This window comes from Octodon degus, unplaced genomic scaffold (genome assembly GCF_000260255.1).
Source record: "Octodon degus isolate 3935 unplaced genomic scaffold, OctDeg1.0 scaffold00035, whole genome shotgun sequence".
NCBI classification, from domain to species: domain Eukaryota; kingdom Metazoa; phylum Chordata; class Mammalia; order Rodentia; family Octodontidae; genus Octodon; species Octodon degus.
In genome coordinates this window covers 7033850-7050726 of record NW_004524611.1, presented here as the reverse complement: position 1 = coordinate 7050726, position 16877 = coordinate 7033850, and the positions used below count along the sequence as shown (strand labels likewise).

Here is a 16877-nt window from a genome sequence, read left to right as displayed (position 1 = left end):
AGTACAGAGCTTGGTGCCTGGCGCGTTCCTGGTGGTGTTCTCTTACTAGGGCAACAGCTCAGTCATCAGACGCCTTCCCTGTCCCCTGCCCTTCCCCTCAACCCATGTGCTGAAGTGTTGACCCTCCGCCCAGCCAGATACTCTGGACTGTGACCTCAGGCTTGCAGACTTCCCGGGTCACTGACTCTTGGCCTCCGCAGCAGGGACGCCAAACTCACACAAGGGCTTTGCTGAATTCTTTTTCCTCCACGTGTATTAAGCGCCCAGGAGAGGCTTGGGATGTGTTTGTTGAATGAATGAGCGAGCGACAAGCCATTTCACCTTCTAGATCTGTCCCACCCGTCTTGCCCAAGCCTGCGGTCACAGATTTGACCCCTGAACCCGGTCCCCAGCCTCGACACCCAGCGACACCCGCGGCGACACGCCCGGGGCTGGGTCTGCCCGCCTAAAGCCCCGCCCACAGCGCGGGTTGGACGACGGAGGCAACACCCACCGGCTGGGCCACCTTGGATTGGCGAGGCCTCCCCGGGGAGGCGGGTTCAGGGCGGGAGAGGGCCAGCTGCCGCCTTCTTTGCCAGAAAACTCCAGCCCGCGGACTGCGTGAACACAGGCTGCGTGGACAGCAGGGTGAGTGCGGCGGCTGGGCCGATAGGAGCCGGGGACGCGGGGACGGTGGTGCGCGCCGGGCACTGCACAAGCCCGCTCCCTACGGGCTGCGATGAGCCGAAATCATCAGTCCGCTCTTGTCTTCCAGACCCGGAGACCGAGGCTCCCGGACGACCAGGAACCGCCCAGGATGGCCTCGGAGGTGAGTGTGGCCCCAGCCTGCGAGCAGGGTTGGGGGTCGGCCCAGCTGTGACCCGCGCGAGTGATTGGACCCGGCGCCCCCAGGTGGCCGCGTGACACACACACACACACACACACACACACACACCCCTACCTCTTGCCCGGAGGTTGGCAGGCTCTGACTGTGTGCAGCTCCAGGGCCGGGCAGGGCGGGGTGGGAAGAGCCGGAGGGAGGCCCTCAAGGTGCTTGGGCCTCTTGGTGCCTGCCTGAGGCTGCCACTGGTCCCTGGCAGGGAGGGACGATGACCGCTGTCCATTTCCTGCCTGCTGTAAAATAGAAGCGGCTGTTTGATTCCAGGCAGGGCATAACCCTCTCATCCCAGCAGCTGGGATTACAAGTTGGCAGGAGGATTACAAATTGGAGCCCAGCCTGGGCACTTTAGACACTTAGTGAGAACCTGTCTCAAAAGATAAAAAAGGCTGGGGAGGTAGCGTGGAGAGAGACCCTGGCTTCACTTCCCAGTGCTGCGAAAAATAGAACAACATAGAAGAAAAGAGAAAGGGGGAATCATTGTTTGGCTGATGCTAAAGAAGGGAACCTGTACCTGGGAAGCAGAAGCCTGGGCCCCAGCCCCTCTGTCCTCAGTCTCTGTGACGAAATGAAGGTCTGGGTGGGGACAGAGGTTGTGAGGAGGCGGCCAGGGACCCCGGAGCAGGGGCCCAGACTGGAGCCTCCCAGGTCCAGTTTTTGTCCTGAACTCCTCATGCCCACCTCACGGGGAGCATGGACCCAGCCCAGGTCCGTGCTGCAGGTGCTGCAGAAAGGGTGGCCAAGAGTGACAGCGCTGCCAGTCCTCTAGTCCTAAATCCCCGCACACTCACCCTGGGAGCTCAGCCTGGGCCAGGCAGTCCTGGGCTTCCTGTCCTCCCCCACAGGTGGCACCGCCTCTGACCTCCTCCTGGCACCATTTCACAAGGCAGCCCCCGGAGTGGGGCCTGCTCCCAAAGCCCAGGGTCCCCTGTAGTCCAGGCTGCGTACTCTGCTTGACCTGAGCTTGCCCGGCCGACCGATCCTCTCAGCCCGTGGGTTGGTGCTAATTGGTTGGGCGGAGGCCTGCTTGTTTGTTGTTATTACTAACGAGGAGCTGCAGGCCCAGAAGCTGCGCAGAGGCCCTTTCAGGCTCCAGGCTCTGCTTTCCTGGCCAGGCCCCTCTGGCTCGGGACTCCACGTAGCACTTTATTTTCCTGCTACTGGGGACTGAACCCAGGGCCTTCACACTGAGCTACATCCCCAGCCCTTTTTAATTTTTTTGTTTTGAGATAGTATCTTGCTCAAGTCTGTGATCCTCCTGCCTCAGGGTGCCAGGCTCAGAGGAGGCACAGCCTGGTGCAGGTGCTCGCGGGAGAGGGAAGGGATTAATTCGTTGCCCCTGCTCTCCTGCCCAGAGTGGGAAGCTGTGGGGTGGCCGGTTTGTGGGAGCAGTGGACCCCATCATGGAGAGATTCAATGCATCCATCGCCTACGACCGGCACCTGTGGGAGGTGGATGTGCTGGGGAGCAAGGCCTACAGCCGGGGCCTGGAGAAGGCGGGGCTCCTCACCAGGGCTGAGAGGGACCAGATCCTGCGTGGCCTGGATCAGGTACTACTCTCTCACTTTCTCTTTTCTTTCTTTTTCTTTTATCTTTTTTTAATGGAGGAACCGGGGATTGAACTCAGGCCCTTCCGCTTGCCAGGGAAGCACTTACTCTACTGAGCCATCTCCCCCATCTCCACAGCCCCATTTTTCTTTCTTTCTTTCTTTCTTTCTTTCTTTCTTTCTTTCTTTCTTTCTTTCTTTCTTTCTCTTTCTTTTTTCTCTTTCCCACTTGCTCACTTTTTTCTTAAATTGTGTTGGGGATCAAACCCAGGAATATTCTATCATTGAAAGACATCTAGGTTTTTTCTTATTTTTCATTTAGAGAGTCTCTCTTTAAATTGCCTTGGTGGGGGCCGGCCAAATAGCTCAGCAGATTAAAGTGCCTGCAAGCAGGTGCAGGGACCGGGGTTCGATCTCAGGCCTGCTATGCTGACTGGCCCCATCCCCGGGGCATGCTGAGAATGCAGTTGAGACTGGGCATGGTGGTGCATCCCTATAATCCCAGTTCTTGGGAGGCTGTAAACAGGTAGATCATTATGAGTCTGATCTACTAGTGAGACCCTGAACGCCCTGTAGACTCTTCCCTAAAATTAAAAAAAAAAAAAAAAATTGCCTTGGTAGGACTTGTACTTGAGATCCTGAGGCCTCAGCCTCCCTTGTGCTGGGATTACGCACGCACATTCTCCACCGAGCCCACCACTCTCTTCATCTTTTAAAGACTCCCATAAGCTCCTTGATGGAGAAGATGGGCTTGGCCTGAGATGCTCCTAGGGGATTGGGGCACTCCAGGACTCAGTTTCCCCACAAGGACAGTCAGCCACCTGGCACAGGAAGCCACTCAGCTGCTGATGCCTCCACATGACCCCTCGCTGTTCCTGAACAGGTGGCTGAAGAGTGGGCCCAGGGCACCTTCAAGCTGCACCGCAATGATGAGGACATCCACACGGCCAACGAGCGGCGCCTGAAGGTGTGAGGGGCCCGTGTCTCCTCTGCCTGCCTGGCCTCCCTCCCCTCCTGTCCGGGTCACTCGCTGTCATTCTCTTCCCTTTGGCCTTGGAATCTCGTGGAAGTGGGGGTACCCTGCAGGGTTGGGGAGAGGCTGCTGCAGCACCAGGGCCTGGTGGCCCCTCTCGTGGTGGCCTGCAGCCCTGACCCCGTGCTCTGTCACCCCAGGAGCTCATCGGAGATGTGGCGGGGAAGCTGCACACGGGGCGCAGCCGCAATGACCAGGTAGTGACGGACCTCCGGCTGTGGATGCGGCAGACCTGTACCTCACTCTTGGGGCTGCTGCACGAGCTCATCCGGACCATGGTGGACCGGGCAGAGGCGTAAGAGAGGACACGAGGGTGGTAGGCTCACCCATCCCCTCTGCAGGTGGCCTGAGGTGGCCAGGGTAGACAGCCAGGAAACCCCACCCTCTGAAGCCACCAGGGCAGAGCCACTGGCCCCCCTCACCTGGCATCCCCAAGCCTGTGCTGCCACACCCCAGTGTCTTCAGTTCCTGGCCAGGAGCTGCTGAGTCCCTGCGTGGCATTCAGGACAGGGCTCACCCTGCTCTTTCCTGGGCCTGTGACTCCTTATGCTGGGACACACAAAGACATAAGGACAGTCACCCTGGGGTGATGAAAGCGTTCTTCAATTGACTAAATTATAGCTGCAAACCAAAGCATACACTTTAAATGGGTAAATTGAATGTTTTATTTATTTATTTATTTATTTTCTTTTTGGGGGGGAGGCCTGAACATGCCTTCAGGGCATTTCTGGTTTGGCAGGAATATCTGGGTTCGAACCAGTGCGACTTGAGCCTCACTGCTTTCTTAAGCAGGCACTTAAAAAGAACTGAGCTAATGGGCGGGCCCCCTGAATGTTTTATATATTTAAAAAATAATGACCAGCCAGCAGCTCCTTTGCCATTGCCCTGTCATTCATTCTTCATTCATTCATTCATTCATTCATGGGTACTAGGATTGAACTGGGGCCTTCACATTGAACTACACCCCCAGCCTTCCCAACTTTTTCCCCAGGGTTTTGAGATAGTCTCTTGCTGGGTGGTCCAGGGTGGGCTTTTAACTCGTGATCCTCCTGCCTCAGCCTCCCAAATGCTGGGGTTGCAGTGTGTGCCACCACGCCTGGCTTCCCGTTAAGGTCTCATACTAGTCACTTTGCTGTTGCTTTGATGCCCCCTGAAAGTTAAAGGAGGGAGACTTTAGTTAGCTCACAGTTTCAGAGGGTTCATGGTGGCCTGGAATTAGAGAAGGGAGGGGAGGGGCTGAGGACAAGAATGTCCCTTGCCAGGACACACACAAGAGATCACCTCCAGCCTCCTAACAGCACGCTCAGCTCTGCACATGTATGAATCCACTGATGAGTACAGCACCCATAATCCGGTCACCTCCCACACACAGGAAACCGGGGGACACACATCCAAGCCATAACAGACTTAGGTATCTCCAGGGGACTGCTTGGTCCCTTGTGTGGACGGGCTTGTGAGCCACCCAGCTCTCCCTGGAGGCCCCAGGTCCTCATGTCCCAGGCAGGCCATGCCTGGCCCCAGCCTTCAGACCCCCGGTCCTCTTGTCCTTGCAGGGAACGCGATGTCCTCTTTCCGGGGTACACGCACCTGCAGAGGGCCCAGCCCATCCGCTGGAGTCACTGGATCCTGAGGTGAGCTGGGGACATGTGGGAGGTTAGGGAGACCAGCTGCCCTGAGCCTGCAGCCCTGGCTTCCCACAGCCACGCCGTGGCACTGACCCGGGACTCTGAGAGGCTGCTGGAGATACAGAAGCGGATCAACGTCCTGCCCCTGGGGAGGTGAGTGAGGCCAAAGAGCCCCAGGGCTTGGGATGTGGGGTGTGGTCCTTTGGGAGTGGCACGAGAAGCTGGGGACAGAAGAAACAGGCAACAGGGTAATAGGTGGCAAAATCATGATACACGGTGAATGTGTAAGGTGCAAAAAGTATCTTGCAGTAGAATGTCAACATGAGTCCCTCCCAAATCGTCCCCCGTGCTGTGACCGCGCTTCAGTCACACAGCGCCAGGTCCAGTGAATAAGGTGGACGAGGTCACAGCGTTGTGTTTTTATGAGCCCATTTCTCTGTTGGATGGCCTCAGCAGCAGCACTGACTATTTTTCTTTGCGGAACCGGGGATTGAACTCAGGCCCTTGTGCTTGCCAGGGAAGCTCTTATTCCACTGAGCCATCTCCCCGGCCCCAGCATTGACTATTTTTTATCACACCTGCTAAAGACATTCATGAGAGAAGACGTGTAGAACTTCAGTAAGTGGCAGGCATGATGGAATGAATGGTTAAAGCAAGGGTGCAGCTCTTGAGGGGAACTCGTGGCACTGTACCTTTTATTATAGTCATCTTTTTTCATATAAATAGTCACTGTATATTTCAACTGCCCCAGCTAAGCCAAGAGAAGGGCTTACAGCCGCACGGACCCATGTCTCAGATGGGGACAGCTAAAGCTGGTAACGTGTCCTAGCAGGGCCAGGGCTCTCTCAGAGCCAGCTGCCTACAAACTGCTGTTCCCCTGCACAGGGCCATGTGTTCTGATGTCCCAGGTGCCAGGCCAGGGAAAGGCCACACCCCAGGGTGCACTGTGGCCACCAAGGCTTGGTTCTGCATGTGCTTTATGTGCATGTGTGTGTGTGTGCATGCGTATGTGCATATGTGCGTATGTGTGTGCGTGTGAGCGCATGCTCGTGCCTGCCAGGAGGCCTGGCCCGTCTAACTTCTGTCTCTTCTCATCCCTGCTCCTTCAGTGGGGCCATTGCGGGCAACCCTCTGGGTGTGGACCGGGAGCTGCTCCGAGCAGGTGACATGCACTGCCCTCCTCCCTGCTGTCACTCCATCTGTTCTGTCCCACAGGGGTGACAAAGCCGGCCCTGTCCTTATCTGGGGTTGCTTGTAGCATGGAGCCTGGCATGGGGGAGCTTGGGGGTCTTGCCCGGTCCTGTGACTCTGCTGCAACCCTTTGCCCACCCCCATCATCCTTCCTGGGAGATGGCTGAGGCAGCCAGGGCCGTTTTGGGGCAGTGGAGCCCCCTTTCTACCCTCCAGCCAGCCCCATGTCCCCTCCATTCCCAGAACTGAACTTCGGGGCCATCACACTCAACAGCATGGATGCCACCAGTGAGCGGGATTTTGTGGGTGAGTTGCGGGTGCCAGCCCACTTCTTTCCAGGACATGTCCCTGTACCACGACACCTCTGTCCCCAGCCCCGGCTTCTCTGTGGCAACTCCCACCCCCACTCCCTGAGCTTCTGTAGGCTGGGCAGGGACAGGGAAGCCTCGGGCCGCGCGAGTGCCTGCTGTCCCCTGCCCCCTGCTCAGTGGAGTTCCTGTTCTGGGCATCCTTGTGTGGGACACACCTCAGCAGGATGGCCGAGGACCTCATCCTCTACGGCACCAAGGAGTTCAGCTTTGTGCAGCTCTCAGATGCCTACAGGTAGAGCCTGCCCACCTCTGTCCCCCTCTTGGTCTCCGCTGCTGTGGCTCTCTGTGTCCGCAGCCTGTCCCAACACAGCCCGTGCCTCAGACTCAGCCTTGTATCCCCAGTACTGGAAGCAGCCTGATGCCCCAGAAGAAGAACCCGGACAGCCTGGAGCTGATCCGCAGCAAGGCAGGCCGCGTGTTTGGGCGGGTAAGCAGCGGGACTGGTGGCTGGGTGTGTGGGCCTCGGCCTGACCATGCTGTCGACCTAGACACGCAGTCGCCTGAGCCACCTCTTCCCACAGTGCGCTGGGCTCCTGATGACCCTCAAGGGACTTCCGAGCACCTACAACAAGGACCTGCAGGTGCAAGGGCAGGGGTGGCGGGCACCCCCAGAGTGGCCTTGACCTTCCCGTCCCGTGCATCCCCGTGCCCCTAGCCAGGGGCAGGGTCACTGGGCCTCACCCCTGCATGCACCCCAGGAGGACAAGGAAGCTGTGTTTGAAGTGTCGGACACCATGAGCGCCGTCCTGCAAGTGGCAGCAGGCGTCATCTCCACCCTGCAGGCAAGGCCACCCCTCCCTGTCCAAGGCTGTGTCACTGCCACTAAGTCTGCATGGGTCATGACGGAGCCTCTAGAGAGGAGGTCGCAGGGGCTGAGGGGCCTGGTCTTGCTCCTGAGGAGCTGGGAGTGGAGTAGGTGCTGTCCACCGGCCAGAGCACATCCTTTTCTTCACTCCTTCCAGTTCTTTAATTTGTTCTTTCTTCTGCCTTCTTCTCCCCTCTTTTCCCTTTTTCTCTTCTCCCCTCTTTTCCTTTTCCCTCCTCTTTCCTCCCTTTCTCTCCCCTTCTCTCTCTCCTGAAAATTGCACTCAGGGCCTTTATACTGAGCTGACTCACCTGCCTTTTTCTTTTTATTTATTTATTTAGGTGGAACCGGGGATTGAACTCAGGCCTTTGCGCTTGCCAGGGAAGCTCTTACTCTACTGAGCCATCTCCCCGGCCCCTTATTTTTTATTTTGATACGAAGTCTTACCTAAGTCACCAGGTTGCCCAGGCTGGGCTCAAACTTGATCTTCCTGCCTCAGTCTCCCCAAGTGCAGGAATATAAGCATGCACTACCACACCTGGCCTAGCTTCAGCGATAATCATTCATTCATTCATTCCCACCAGTAACACTGGGGCACATTCCAGCGTCTCCATTGCGCCTCTAAACAATTTGAGTGAGGTGTCAAGGTGTGTCCCAGTAAGCTGTGTCAGCCCCCCAGCCCCTGAGAATCTGAGAAACGCAAGGACCTAGGCCTCCATCCAGACCAACTGAGTCAGACACGGTGGGGTAGAGCCCAGTGTTTGTCTTTCTGAGATAGCTCTATGCAGTGCAGGCTGGCCTTGAGCTCACCTTGTAACCCAGGCCGGCCCGGGACTCGAGGTGACCTTTCTTCCTCGGCCTCCCAAGTGCTGGGATGACAGGCGAGAGTCACCAGGCTGCTGGAGCATACAGCCCGGAAAGACAGGCTGTTCCCGGTGGTGACTTCCTGGCAGGGCGGGCCCAGGGCCCTGTGTCGCAGGCCCTGGGGTCTCAGGACTCACTCTCCCCGGTCCCCAGATCCACCGTGAGAACATGGCGCGGGCGCTGAGCCCTGATATGCTGGCTACCGACCTCGCCTACTACTTGGTCCGCAAAGGGGTAAGCGCGGTGGGGTAGAGCTTGAGGACCAGGGACCCTGGTGGGCGTGGGGTGCAAAAGGTCAGGTCCCAGAGCCCACACTGCCCTCTGCCGCCAGATGCCATTCCGCCAGGCGCATGAGGCATCTGGGAGAGCCGTGGTTCTGGCTGAGAGTCGGGGTGTGGCGCTCAGTGAGCTGTCCCTGTCGGAGCTGCAGGGCATCAGGTGCGTCCCCTCCCCTTCCTCTCCTCCCTTCCCCTCCCTTCCCTTATCCCTCCCCTCCCCTCCCTAATCTTCCCCACCAGCCCCCTCACCCACCGCTGCTGTCCCCACAGTCCCCTGTTCTCTAGCGACGTGAGCCGCGTGTGGGACTACGGCCACAGCGTGGAGCAGTACAGTGCTTTGGGTGGCACGGCGCGCGCCAGCGTTGACTGGCAGATTGGCCAGGTGCGGGCCCTGCTGCTCGCCCAGCAGCCACCGAGCCCCGCAGCCCAGTGATGGCGCCGAGGGCCCAGGTCAGGCTCCCCTTTCTCCAGTTCTCCATGCTCCTTTCCTCTGGCACCCTCGGAGAGGTCGCTGGGCCCAGCCCTGGTGCAGGAGTGCCGGGTGCCCAGCACCGAGGGAGGCTGAGGCAGGAAGATCCCCAAGTTCAAGCCCAGGCTGGACAATTGAGTAATTTAGCAAGGCCCTGTCTCAAAATAAAAAATGAAAAGGGCTGGGGATGTAGCTCAGTGGCATAGCGCCTGTGGGGTGGCTCCCCAGTACCACGTGTACATGTGCATGTGTGGGCACAGGCACACGCACGCGTGCACACGCGCACACACACACACACACACACGCACAGTGAAGATACTGCCTCCTTCCAGCTGGGGGAAGATGAACGGATCAGTCCCCCATTGCTCACCGTGGAAATGCAGTGTCCTGTGGGTGTCCCCGCACCACAGACACAGGTGACAGCCAGGTGAGGCAGGTGACAAGTGTGTCAGGGACACTGGGCAGAACACCTCGCCTACAGAATCACACCAAAGTCATGGAAGAGATGTCTGCCATCTGCCGGTGTAGGGGGGGGGCAGCCTGGCGTTACAGCACCTGGAAGGCTGCGGCAGGAGGACTGCAAGGCGGGGTCCAGCCTGGGCAGTGCAGCAAGTAGGCAAGACCCTGTCTCAAAATGCATTTTAAAACGACCGGATGTAGCTCGGGGCAAAGGCTGTGGGTTCAATTAGTTCACACACATGAAAATGCCCGGTATTTACATTTTATTAACAAAGAAGATAAGCTAAAATGAAAGAATAACCAACACCTGATTCTGAGAACAAAGAGAAACTTTTTGTAAACCAAGGAACCAAAATCCCAGCCAAGGGGACGTGACTGCAGATTCCGGAGTGAACCACAGCTGCAGATCACAGAAATTTCCAAGTGGCTCCTGTTCTATCCTTACCGGGAACAAGAAGTCAAAAACACACATCGCAGGTCAGCTGAGCCAGGCCAGTGGTGCGCGCTTAGGGTTGCAGCACTCGGGAGGCTGAGGCAGGAGGATGGCTTCGAGGTCTGGGCCAGCCTGGGCTATACACAGCGAGTCCCTTCAGGCCAAGTGGAAACGATCCAGACAAGCGGGCTCAAAGCCCGGGCGAGCCCGCTAGACTGTGCCACCCGCCTGCCCAGAGGGAGGCATCCTTGAGCCTCTGCGTGGCCCCGCCGACGGCCCCTCCTGTCACCTCCACAGAGCCGGTGCCTCCCGGCTCCATCTTCCCGGACGGACCGACGTGTGGTCTTTTTTTTATTTTTTTATTTTTTTATTTTTTTTCCGACGTGTGGTCTTAACCTCTGTCTGGGCTCTGCTCAGGACGAGCCGATGTTCTTGGCACACGAAAGGCCCCTGCGATGCATAGGGCGCCCCTAGCGGCAGGCGGGCGCAGGCTGGCTGCGTGCGTTAACCGGGTCTCCGCAGCCCCTCGCACCGTTCCATTCCAACCTTGAGGTTAAAGATTTGAGTCCAGTCGGGCGCGCGGCAGCGACGACACCACGTGCTAAGGGCACAGATCTGAGCACCCTGCGAGGATGAGGCGGGAGGATCGGAAGTTTGGACCCAGCCTGGATAACTCGGCGACTTGGCAAGACCCTGTATCAAAAAATCATTATGTTAGAAATGGTGCTGGGTTCCATCGCCAGTCCTCAAAAGAAACGAAAGAAAGATTCTAAGGTAGCTTGGGTTCCATGGAAACGTACAAATAGGGTTTAACACAGATTTCTGGGGATCACGATTCACCTACCACAGAGGTTCACACGTAGCTACGTGAAAAACACATGAGCCCCCTCTCAAGGCCCCCTAAAATCTCAGCACATTCATGCATGAACCAAGCCTGCGTCCCACCCACACCTCCTCAAGCCTGAAGCCTGCGGTCCCTGTCCCTCAGTGCCCACGAGGCTGGGGGGAAGGGGGGCTGGGGACCCAGCCTGTTCGTGGTCGTGGTGAGGACCAAGAGAGTTCACACCGCGAAACCCAAGAGCAAGGTGTGGGCACGCAAAACACTGCGCAGCAGCAGCCGACAGTCACAGGTGTTGCCATTTAGAAAGGAAGCAAAGGAGCCCTGCGTGTTGGTGTGTGCCTGTGACCCCAGAGCTCAGGAGGCCGAGGCAGGAGGATCCCCATGACTTCAAGGTCAGCCTGGGCTACTCAGTGAGACCCTGCCTCAGAAAAGCTAAATAACAAGTGTGGCTAGACTAAGAATTCTTCAAATCCTGAGGTCATGAACTTTTGGTTTTGTGATATTGGGGACTTAACCCAGCACCTTTGCACCGAGCTGCATTCCTAGCCCATTTTAAATTTTGAGAGGTCTTGCTAAGTTTCCAAGGTGCCTAGGGTGGGCTAGAACTTGCAACCCTCCTGCCTCAGCCTCCCAGCGTTCCGTCTCCTTTACTCATGTGCAGAGAACAAGTCTGGCCACGCACACCTGTAGTCTCAGCTATGGCTCTCAGGAGGCTGAGACAGGAGGATCACTGAGCCGAGTTGGCAACCAGCCTGGGCAAAATAGTAAGATCTACTCTCAAAAGAAAAGACCTCTCCCATCTAACCTTTCAGTTTGTTTTTTTGAAATGTGCTTTCACTGTGTAGCCCAGGCTGGCCTCAAACTCCTGGCAAGCTTCCTGCCAAGCGCTGGGATTACAGGTGTGTGCCACCACAAACAGCCTTACAGTGGAGTTTAGCACACTCGGCACGTATGTAGCCTCCTGGCTGTGTCTTTGCCATAGTTGTCACAATTGGCAGGGAGAATACTCATGCAGGCCCCGCAGAGAGGCTGCCCCCTAGCGGTCTACACCTGCGGAGCAATCTCTTGCTCCAGATGGCGCTTTCTTCAGTTGCAACTGAGCAAGCGGAGAGCCAGTGCTAGCAAAGCAGCTGCCTGGCTGGGTGTGAGGGAGCTGGTCTAAGGCCAGCACTCTGGGAGGCTGAAGCAGGAGGATTGCAAATTAGAGCTCAGCCTGGACAACGGAATGACAGTGAGACCCTGTCTCTAGATCTAAAGGAGTTTCCAAAGGGCTGGGATATAGTTCACTGTGAAGGCTCCAGATTCAATCCTAGTGCCACAGGAGGCCAAAAACCCCAGCCAACTTACTCCAACTTTCATATATTTATATATTCATGTATTTATAGGTAGATACTTCGTATATATAGAACTTTCCATCGTTAATTAGTATGCAAACATAGTATATTTAATTTTGTATAAATTAGTATGATTTACATAATTATATGCTATTATATAAGATTATCAAATTGTTTCTACAATTGATAAAGGATGATTTTTAGGACTATGGAGGGATTCCTAAAAAATCAGCTGCAAATAAAGATAGGACTGCCAGGTGTGGCGCATGCCTGTAATTCCAGCATTTGGGAGGCTGAGGTAGGAGGATTTCCGTGAACTCAAGGCCAAGAGAGAGAGAGAAAAGAAAAAAGAGAAAAAGAAAGAGAAAAAAAAAAAAGTATGCGCTTAGCCCGGGTCCCTGGCCTCAATCCCCAGACCCGCCACAAAGAAAAAATAGCAAACCCGACGAGAAAGGGGGTGAATCTGACGGAGAATATGGCCTCGGAGATGGACAGCCTGGGCAAAGGGGACCGCGCTTCCTCCCAGGCTGGGACTGGCAAACGCAGGAAGCGCCAGGGAGATTGCTGCCGGCCTGCGGGCCAGTGAACCTTAACGAGCAGGTGTGGCGAAGGGAGCAGCCGCTAGAGGGAGCCACCGGGTTGCGTTTGTGCAATAACCAAGTGCTGGGATTCCAGGAACCCCTGGACAGGTGGGGATGTCCCATCGGAGGGGTGCTGTCTCTGATGGCAGAGAAAGCAGTGGTTCTGGGAACCGAACTCAGGACCTCAGCCTTGCCAGGCAGGCACTGTACCCCTGAGCTATATCCCTGGCCCTTCTATTTCTCTTTTTAAACAAGAAGTTTATTTAAACAAGACAGTTGACTTAAAGGGAACACTAGGATCCTTCTTGTAAAAGAGTAATTTTCTCTGAAAGATAGATTGCCCTACATGTAGCAGCTACATATGAAAAAGTTATAAAATTCTCCTTGGTTTCACAATGATAAATGGAAAACATTGAAATTTCCCAGTCTAACAAAGTATGCAAGGGTTTTGTTGTTAAGCCAGTAAAAACAAAATTTCTTATTAGAGCCCAGTGGAGCAGGCCTGTGATCCCAGTGCTCAGGAGGCTGAGGCAGGAGGATCACCATGAATACGAGGCCAGCCTGGGCACACAGAGAGACCCTTTCTCAAGAAACAAACAAACAACACCTCCCCCCACCAAAAATAAATAAATAAAACAGTTTTACTAGAAAAAACAAAACAAAACAAAACAGAACACCCTGCAGGACTAGAAGGGTCCAAACCCAGTGAAGGCGCCTCGGAGGGTGAAGGGGCTGCTGTCACAGAAGCAGGGTGCTCCCTGTCGATCTGCATTTGCTGTCCGTGGAACTTGTGGCCGCTGCTAACAGGGATGCCTGGCATGCATGCCTTGAGCAGACGCCCCTCGGGGGATGGGATTGGAAAGCACTGCCAAGGGCTGGCGCGGGGACCAGCTGCAGCTCCCTCCTGCCTGTGCGGCCACAGCTGTCACTAATCGGATCCCATCTGCTGCCACACAACCCCCCGGCGGGCCTGGTGGGCTCGGTCAGTTACCCCTTCCCCTGGCTTCTCCCACCCCGGCTGCCAAGTCCTGGAGGGACCAGGTGGGACCCGGGAAGATGGGCTGAGTGTGCGTGAGGCGGCTGGAGGACTTGCGGGCCTTGTGGCTATGTGCCTTGCACGGTAATGCACTTAAAGTAGAGAGGTGAGATTTTCACACCAAAGTTTTCTGGTCTCTACGTATTTCAGAGTCAGCATTTGTCTCTTCCACACAGCGCACATTTCCCTACCAACCATGCCTTGTCACACTTCTTAGTGGGTGCTCTGCATTTTCAGTTAGATAACCTCTTCTGACACCTTCCTGTTAGTTTTTTCTCCTTCCTTCCTTCCTTCCTTTTTATTCTTTTCTTATAGTGAATTGGGGTCTCACTAAGTCATTCAATTGCTCAGGCTGGACTCAAACTCAAAATCCTCCTGCCTCAGCCTCCCAGAGTAGTGGTATTTCAGGTGTGCGCCACCTGCTGCCTGATACCCGGCTTCTCAGAGACAGGAAGTAGGCGCACCTCTTGCAGGAAAAGGCCACACTCAGGAGTGGCCAAGAGCCCCTTGTGCTGTGACCTCCCCAGACTGTGGGGCAGAGGCACAGAGTCCCCAGTGATGGGTGGGCAAGGCACCCTCCCTGAAGAGCATGTGTGGTGGACATAGTTGTGGACATCTTTGCAAACATACTCTGCCCCTCTGGCATGATTTGGTTATACTGAGTCTCCTTCCATCTAGGTGGGTTAGGTTCCTGAGATCACTGCTGCAAGTGACCACAAACTGGGTGACTTCACAGGAATTTAAATGGGGTGCAGCGGTGCATAAATGTACTATCAGTGGCTTGGAAGGCTGAGGCAGGAGAATTGCAAACTGGAGCCCAGTTTGGGCCAGTTAGAAAGATCTTACCTCAGAATTTGTTTAAAAAATACTAAAGTTAAAAAAGGGCTGGAGATGTAGCTCTAACACAAAGGCTATTCTTTTTCACTCCCCAGAGTTGAAAAAGAATAAATAAATCAATAAATCTAGAAATTTATCCGTTCACATTTCAGGAAGTGGGAAATCCACTGCAGGCTGTTCACAGGGTTGGTTCCTTCCCGACACTGAGGGAAATCCTGTCCTGTGCCTGTCTCCTGGATTCTGGGGAAGGCTCCAATCCTTGGGGTGCTGGGCTCCTGCCTACACCACCCAGAACCCCTGCCTGGGCCTTCACACACCGTTTCCCCTGTTCCAGTCCTGGGGGGCCGATGTCCTTCCAGTGATGCTGGTCTCTGGACTCAGGGCCCATCCCACCCTGTGTGGCCTCCTCTCACGTGCAAGAGGTGCAGTTTCAGATAAGGTAACTCGTACAGATAAAATTGTGTCCCCCAAAGGAAGGCCAATCGGAACAACGCAGGGGGTCTCTGCCATAAAACAAAAACATGAACAGAACGTGAGAAGACTGATACTGCTGACTTACAGAGATGAAGAGAACCGTAAGCGACCCGAGGGACACCGCATGCCAAGGGCTCCAGCACTCTGGAGGGTGCAGGCCACTCCCTTGCAACACACGGATTAGCTAAGATGAAACAGGAGAACTCAACGGGTATGACAGGAAGCAGACAGCTGGCATCTGTACTCCAGCCTTGAGCAAGAGATGACCTGGGTCAGATGGATTTGCGGGTGAATTGCAAGGAAGATCAATTCCTAGTAGATCCAAAAACCTCAGGATATTTGAAGGAACTTGGGAAAAGAGGAATTTGTCCAATTTAAAGGAGTATGAGCACCCTTCCTTCCTAAATTTTCCCATGAGATTGAAGAGAAGAGCGCTGGGGAGATAGCTCAGCAGCATAAGCACCTGCTTGACAAGAATAGACCCAAGTTCAATCCCTGGCACTGAAAAAAAACAAAAGCAGGACTGTGAGATAGCTCAGCAGACTAAGTGCCTGCTTAGGATAAGAACAGGGAGCAGAGTTCAATGCCTGGCATCCCATGCCTTGCCAGCCACGCCCCTGGGCTCACTGAGCTGGCCACCGAGTCCCAGCGTGGTGTCCAGGCATGGTGGTGCGCCCTTGTAATCCCAGCGCTGGGGAGGCTGGAAACAAGAGGATCAGTATGAGTCTGAGCCACGTCATGAGACCCTGTACAACTAAATACATGAAAAAAAGAAAAGATTGATGAGATGGGAGCCCTGCAGAAGTCATTTTTCGAGGCTAGCACTGGCCTGATTCCAAGGTGCCTCAAGGACAGTGTCACCTGCCAAGCCTTGGGTGAGGGTCTTCTGGGGTTCAGAGTCACCCATGTGCTCTTTGAATCATGCTTAGGTTTTTCACCAGAAGCCTTGAAACTACCCCCAAAATGGCGTGTATTGTGGAACAGACTTAAGAGCAATGGTGGGAGAGCCCACCTAAAACTATGCTTTCAACTTGCTGGTCACTGTTGTGTTTCTGAACACACTGGAGGTGTTGCTGCATGTCCAGCAGACCCTGCCATTCAAAATCCAGGCATTGTCTTTGCAGAAAATCCATTCTGCCATGCATGGTGTTCTGCCGTAGGCCCCTGAGGAACCAGGCCGAGAACCATGAACTGAAGCCTCGGGAACCATGAGCCAAGTGAGTCTCTCCACCCTTGAACTTGGTCCTCGCTGGTATTGTTTCACATGATGGAAAGCAAACACAGTGCGTCCATGGGCCTGTCCATGAAGGGTCACCCTTTCCAGGTGCTGGTGGGACCACCTCATCTGCTGGAACCTAATATTACAAGGACTGGAAACTCTGGGAATGGTCTCCAGAGGCATGAGGAGAGGAGCGTTTCCTGCTTCCTGTTTCTACTCTCTCTCATCCTTGGACCGCATCCTGGAGGGCAGGAGTCCAGGTACCTGGCACCTTCCCAGCCACTCCACATTGCTCACAGGACACATACCCTTGAGTGACACTGTAGGGAAGGAACAGGTCCCCGTCGTCACACCTCTGTCATGGTAAAATGAGCCCTTTGATCTGAGGTGACAGACCTTCTTTCTGTAAACCAGAACACTGAATCAGAAAGAGGCACCAAGGGCAGGGCCATGACAGGGGTCAATCCTGGTGAGCTGGACCTGTTGTGGGCTGGCACCAGATGACTGAAGTAAAAGGAGGAAAGGTTTGCTTGGTTCCCAGTGTAGAGGTTTCAGCGCACAGTGGGCTGGCTCCAGAGAGGCACCGAAGAGCAGGCAGGAGGC

General features: G+C 55.2%; 1 protein-coding gene across 1 annotated transcript; it reads left to right on the top strand.

The window, feature by feature from the left end:
* Positions 1–548: 548 nt before the first annotated feature.
* Positions 549–9319, top strand: Asl (argininosuccinate lyase). Its single transcript, XM_004630557.2, has 16 exons — positions 549–627; positions 755–808; positions 2233–2427; positions 3308–3391; positions 3598–3752; positions 5011–5088; positions 5158–5235; positions 6192–6244; positions 6517–6579; positions 6762–6876; positions 6987–7071; positions 7166–7225; positions 7343–7426; positions 8467–8547; positions 8645–8751; positions 8862–9319. The coding sequence occupies exons 2-16, from the start codon at positions 797–799 to the stop codon at positions 9022–9024; spliced, it is 1413 nt and encodes a 470-aa protein (XP_004630614.1). The 5' UTR covers positions 549–627; positions 755–796; the 3' UTR covers positions 9025–9319.
* The last annotated feature ends 7558 nt before the right edge of the window (positions 9320–16877 follow it).